General features: G+C 45.7%; 1 protein-coding gene across 1 annotated transcript; it reads right to left on the minus strand.

Annotated features, from left to right (window-relative positions):
* Positions 1–1341: 1341 nt before the first annotated feature.
* On the minus strand, positions 1342–5144 carry LOC106528100 (keratin, type I cytoskeletal 13). Its single transcript, XM_014023176.1, has 8 exons — positions 4601–5144; positions 3439–3521; positions 2960–3116; positions 2708–2869; positions 2504–2629; positions 2018–2092; positions 1784–1941; positions 1342–1672 (listed from the first exon to the last, which is right to left on the minus strand). Exons 1-8 carry the CDS (start codon positions 5114–5116, stop codon positions 1600–1602), a joined length of 1350 nt encoding a protein of 449 aa, XP_013878630.1. The 5' UTR covers positions 5117–5144; the 3' UTR covers positions 1342–1599.
* Positions 5145–5698: the final 554 nt, after the last annotated feature.

Below are 5698 nucleotides of genomic sequence, written 5' to 3' on the forward strand. Positions count from 1 at the left end.
GGGGTGGGTAGATCTAGCCTTTTTTCTACCTTAAGCTTTTAGCTGTTGTTTTCAAGTTTAGGTTTTAATTTGGTGCATTTCATGAGGACCCAGAACTCCCTCAGTCCCAACAAACCCTCTTAAATATGAGCCTCATCATAAAGCTGAACCTGAAGGTTCAAAGTGGACCAGATGGGAGGTTCTGACCCAGACCAGGTTCTAGTTGTGTGAAAGCTTCACAATCATTCTTCCAGACGTTTGTCAGCATCTAACTCGTTCCACAATGTTTGTGCTGCTTCAACTATTTATATATCAAAACGTTCAGCTCATTCATGTGAGGGCTGCTATGACTTTTGGTATTTTAGCTTTTTATACTTTTTTAGCCATTTCACATTTTTTAGCCACTTTTCTTCCATTGAAAATGAATGGAGATGTTTTCCTTAAAATCCTCTAAAATCTTTACAGCACCTCACACGTTTTGTTCTGGTTGTGCTCTTTTTCACCTTCTTGTGCTAATTTTTGCTACTTTTTTGTTTATTTTAACTTCTTCCTGCTATTTCAGCTAAAATTCTGCTTCTTTCTGCTGTTCTGCATTTTTCTACCTTTTTGTGCTTTTATTTGTGCTATTTATGCTTCTTACAGATGCTTTCTGCTACATTCAGCTATTTGCTGAAATTTGAGCTAATGTTAAGCTGCTATAAGCTAAAGTTAGCTTTTCTAAGCTAAATTTACATTTTACCGGTACATTACAGCTTTTTTCAGCAAACCTGTGCTCCTTATGCTAATTAAAAATAACTCCAGCTATGTTTTAACTTTTACTGAAAACTTCAGCTGTTTTAGCCATTTTACTACAAATTATTTCATTTTTTGTAATTTTATGGTTTTTCTGCCTTTTTTTTCTGCTTTAGCTAATTTTCAACTAACTGGGTGCTAATTTCAAATTATGGCTGCTACCTTTAGCTTATTTATGCTAATTTTAGCTATTTTATTTATTTAATTTTATTTTTCTTTAGCTATAGATCTTCTCTGCTTTTTTCTGCTACCTAGTGCTATTTATGCTTCTTACAGATGTTTTCAGCTATATTCAGCTATTTTAGCTCATAGCTTTTAGCTGTTTTCTGTTTTCAACTAGATTAGTGCTCCTTTTTACCGTTTTTCTGCAAAGTTAGGCTTTTTTTTGCTTCTTTCAGCTTCCTTCAAAGTGAGCTCACATTAACACTTGTCCTATTAAACATTTTTAGCTCAGTTTCAGCAGTTTTCAGCTGAAGTTTTCAGCTGAAGTTTTCAGCACATTTTATAAAACTTTTCCTTTGGAGTGAAATATTTAAACTTTCATTCAGGCTTCAATCAAAAGGAGACATCTGAGTTTTTTTAAAGTTTTATTTTTAAAGACAGACGTTCTGGTGGAAGATCAGGACAGTTTTCCCAACATAAACCCGGTTCTGATGAACGGTTCCCCTCAGATCTTTAAACTAACTGCTTTAATTTGTAACAGGAAACAGGTGAAAGGTGAGAGATGCTCCTCCTCAGGTGAAGGTGCTCCTTATTTCAGCAAAGCAGGAAGACGACAGGCAGAGACTTGACTCCGCCCCCAGTCAGACAGACGCGTGTGATTGGTTCTTAGCTTGTGGTCTCGATGACCTTGGTCACCATGGTTTTGGTGACTGTGGAGCTGGAAGAAGAGGAGGAGGACCTGCAGCAGCACAGAGAAGGTTGTGAGTTCTAATGTGTGTTTTATAAGATGAATAAATGAGCTGTCCACCTGAGACAGGTGTGAAGTGTCCCTCAGACCTTCAGATCTTACCCTGACAGGCTTCCTGATGCCTCTCCGTCCAGCAGCCGTCTGTACTCCGCGATCTCCTGCTCCAGTCTGGTCTTGATGTCCAGCAGCATCTGGTATTCTTGTCCCTGTCTCTCCAGGTCTGCCTTCAGACTTACCAGCTGCTGCTCCAACATGGTCACCTGTACAGGTAAACTGTGTGAGTGCTGTGCTTCATGGTCTCACCTGAACACAGGAAGGAACCAGAGTCCAGCTCACCTGCATCTGGAAGCCTGCTAAGCGTTCAGCGTAGCGCCTTTGGATGTCGTTGAGCGAAGCTTCAAGAGACGCTTTCTGTCAGAGGAGACATGGACAGGTAAACAAGACGTCCACAGGTGTTTTACAGAGAAATGGTTTTTTTCATCAAGCAGGAAGGTCTCTGGTTCTCAGTGGACACCTGCTCTGTAGGACTCGATCAGATCTCACTTTCTCTACATCTCTGCTCTGAATCATTCAAACAGCTTTTTACAGCCCCAGCCATGGGGTTCCTCAGGGTTCTGTGCACAGTCCTCTAAAGCTTATACATTTAACTGATAAAAAGTACCTCTGGNCAGTCCTCTAAAGCTTATACATTTAACTGATAAAAAGTACCTCTGGCCCCAGGGTTTTCATGGGGTTCCTCAGGGTTCTGTGCTCAGTCCTCTACAGTTTACATCTTTTAACAGATAAAAAGTGCCTCTGGACCCAGGGTTTTCTGGGACTCACCATGCTGAGCTGGGACTGAAGCTCGATTTCCAGAGCCTGAAGCTGACTCTTGATGTCCTTCACCTCGGTGGATGTTGTCTTCAGAGTCATCTCTGTGGTGGCGACCTCCTTAGAGAGTGTTTCAGACTGTGGGGAGAAAATGTGGTGAGCTTCAGGAGACCCTGATGGTTTTTGTCACAGACTTCTACCTGGATCGTCTCCTACCTTGGCCTGGAACCAGCCCTCCAGCTCTTTTCGGCTCTTGGCAGCGACAGCTTCGTAGTGTTCTCTGATCTCCTCCATGACCTTTGTGAGATCTTCCTGAGGAGCAGCGTCTACCTCCACATTCACCTGTCCGCTCACCTGAGTGCGCATGGAGGCCAGATCCTGCAGAAGGGGAGAGGGGTTCAAATGTCTCCTTTAAAGGTCCAGGTCCTCAAACTGTGGTGCCACAAACATGGTTCTGGTTCTGTTTACCTCTATGTGGTTCGCCTTCATGGTCTCCAGCTCATCCTTCAGGCTATCGATCTGCATGGTGAGGTCGGTCTTGGCCACGCCCAGTTCTCCCAGCAGCATCTTCAACCCGGCGATGTCTGCCTCCACTGACTGACGCATGCCCAGCTCGTTCTCGTACCTGCAGCAAGTTTAAAATCAAAACAATAAAAAATCTGTTTACTCAAATTCAGAAATAAAACTTTGAAAAAGATTTTAAAAAATTGAGATAAAAATAATGTAATTTAATAACTGAAATCTGTCAAACTGGATTCTGGTATCCGAAACTTAAAAAGTTTAAATGTAATGTTTAGAAATCAGTCTAAAATAAAAGTCTGCAGTTTAACCTGCAGCCAGCAGAGGGCGCTCTACTGCTGTTCAATATTTTCACTGGATGGAAACAGTAAATCACATCAAGTACGATGAAAAAAAAAAACATTAAAGAAGAAGAAGTAAAAACTGACTTGATTCTGAAGTCATCCTGAGCGAGTCTGGCGTTGTCGATGCTCAGCCTGACGGTGCTGTTCACGATGATGGCGTCCTGGATCTGAAACACAGACACGTTACTGAAGAGGAAACAACAAATATAAACAATCAGCTGGACCAATGAGAGCTCAGCTTTCATGTTGCCTTTCAGGCAGGATCCACCTGGATCCATGCACACAGGTGTGGGTCACCTGGACCCACGCACACATAGGTGTGGGTCACCTGGATCCATGCACACACAGGTGTGGGTTATCTGGACCCACGCACACACAGGTGTGGGTCACCTGGATCCACGCACACACAGGTGTGGGTTACCTGGATCCACGCACACACAGGTGTGGGTTACCTGGATCCACGCACACACAGGTGTGGGTTACCTGGATCCATGCACACACAGGTGTGGGTTACCTGGATCCATGCACACACAGGTGTGGGTTACCTGGATCCATGCACACACAGGTGTGGGTCACCTGGATCCATGCACACAGGTGTGGGTCACCTGGATCCACGCACACAGGTGTGGGTCACATGTATCCACACACACACAGGTGTGGGTCACATGTATCCACACACACACAGGTGTGGGTCACATATATCCACGCACACAGGTGTGGGTCACATATATCCACGCACACAGGTGTGGGTCACATGTATCCACGCACACAGGTGTGGGTCACATGTATCCACGCACACAGGTGTGGGTCACATGTATCCACGCACACAGGTGTGGGTCACATGTATCCACGCACGCACACAGGTGTGGGTCACATGTATCCACGCACACAGGTGTGGGTCACATGTATCCACACACACAGGTGTGGGTCACATGTATCCACGCACGCACACAGGTGTGATCACCTGAGTCTTCCAGTCCAGGTGGACTTCTCTCTGATTTAAACTGAATCTTTTTGTTTGACTCACCTGGTTGGTGGAACACAGGAAGTACCATATTTGGTTAAACTTGGTGTTTTTTCCTCTAACATAAATCTAAATGTTTCTTAATTATTTTAGACGTTTTAAATGTGTTTGTTCTGTTGGAGTTTTTTATCAGAAGATTTAAACTTTTTCTGAATGCAGACCCCCTGCAGGTCAGAGTCCCGCCCCCCTGCAGGTCAGAGTCCCACCCCCCTGCTGACTCACCTTGCCCTGCAGCTCAGCGATGGTGGTGTAGAAGTGGCTGTAGTCCCTGGCGGAGGGGCTGATCTTGGTCTCAGCGAACTGCCGGATCTTCAGCTCCAGGTCAGCGTTGGCCTTCTCCAGTGCCGCCACCTTCGCCAGGTAGTTGGCCAGACGGTCGTTCAGGTTCTGCATGGTGAACTTCTCGTTGCCGATCACGCTGTCGTCCCCTCCGCCACCGAAGCCCCCACCTGCACCCCCTCCGAAGCCAAACCCTGCACCTCCACCTCCACCTGCTCCTCCACCAAAGCCGAAACCTGCCCCTGCACCTGCGCCTCCACCGAAGCCGTAGCCCCCGCCTCCGGCAGAGAAGGACTGGCTGGCCCGGGACACCCTGATGCCGCCGCCCCCTGCCCCCCCGGACACGCTGTAGGAGCTCATGCCTCTGCCGCCGCCGCCACCCAGGGACGCTCGGCCCAGACCCAGGCCGCCGCCCCCAATGAAGCTGCTGGAGGAGGAGGAGTACATCGTGGTCGCCATGATGAAGAGGAGGAGGTGCTGTCTGTCTTCTCAGGAGAGGAGAGAAGTGAGGGGAGACGCACACACGCCGCTTTTAAAGACATCCAGGTGGGCTGAGGTGCAGGTGAGGGGGCGGGGCTTTGATCCACACCCATAATGAAAGAATGTGAGGAAGATTTTTTACTGCGGCAACATTTTACTGCCTTTTAACGTTTCGTGGGAGATTTATGAAAATTATGCGTTTTAAAATGAGTCTCATAAAAATGACAGGTTGAGATCAGATGAAACTCGTAACAAACAAAATATAAATAATTCATAAAAGTTTAAATTTATGTTCAGAAAAATAAAAAACTTTTATATTCAGAGTGAATTTAAACAAAATTAACTTCAGATGTATTTAATGTGTTAAAGTTTGTTTCTTGTTTACATTTTTATTTGTTACAAATATGCATTTATCAGCCAGAACATTATGACCACTGAAGGTCTGCAGGAGACCTTTAGAGGTCCTCAGACCTGCACAGGTCTGCAGGAGACCTTTAGAGGTCCTCAGACCTGCACAGGTCTGCAGGAGACCTTTAGAGGTCTTCAGACCTGCACAGGTCT

The sequence above is a fragment of the Austrofundulus limnaeus genome, unplaced genomic scaffold, assembly GCF_001266775.1.
Source record: "Austrofundulus limnaeus strain Quisiro unplaced genomic scaffold, Austrofundulus_limnaeus-1.0 Scaffold358, whole genome shotgun sequence".
Taxonomy (NCBI): domain Eukaryota; kingdom Metazoa; phylum Chordata; class Actinopteri; order Cyprinodontiformes; family Rivulidae; genus Austrofundulus; species Austrofundulus limnaeus.

Excerpts from the sequence above, each read along its gene's own strand:
- LOC106528100 (XM_014023176.1), bottom strand. The coding sequence starts at position 5,116 with ATGGCGACCACGATGTACTCCTCCTCCTCCAGCAGCTTCATTGGGGGC. Across the intron at positions 3,522-4,600 it reads TCGCTGAGCTGCAGGGCAAG|ATCCAGGACGCCATCATCGT; the intron begins GTGAGTCAGCAG and ends TCTGTGTTTCAG. Across the intron at positions 2,093-2,503 it reads TTCAGTCCCAGCTCAGCATG|AAAGCGTCTCTTGAAGCTTC; the intron begins GTGAGTCCCAGA and ends CTCCTCTGACAG.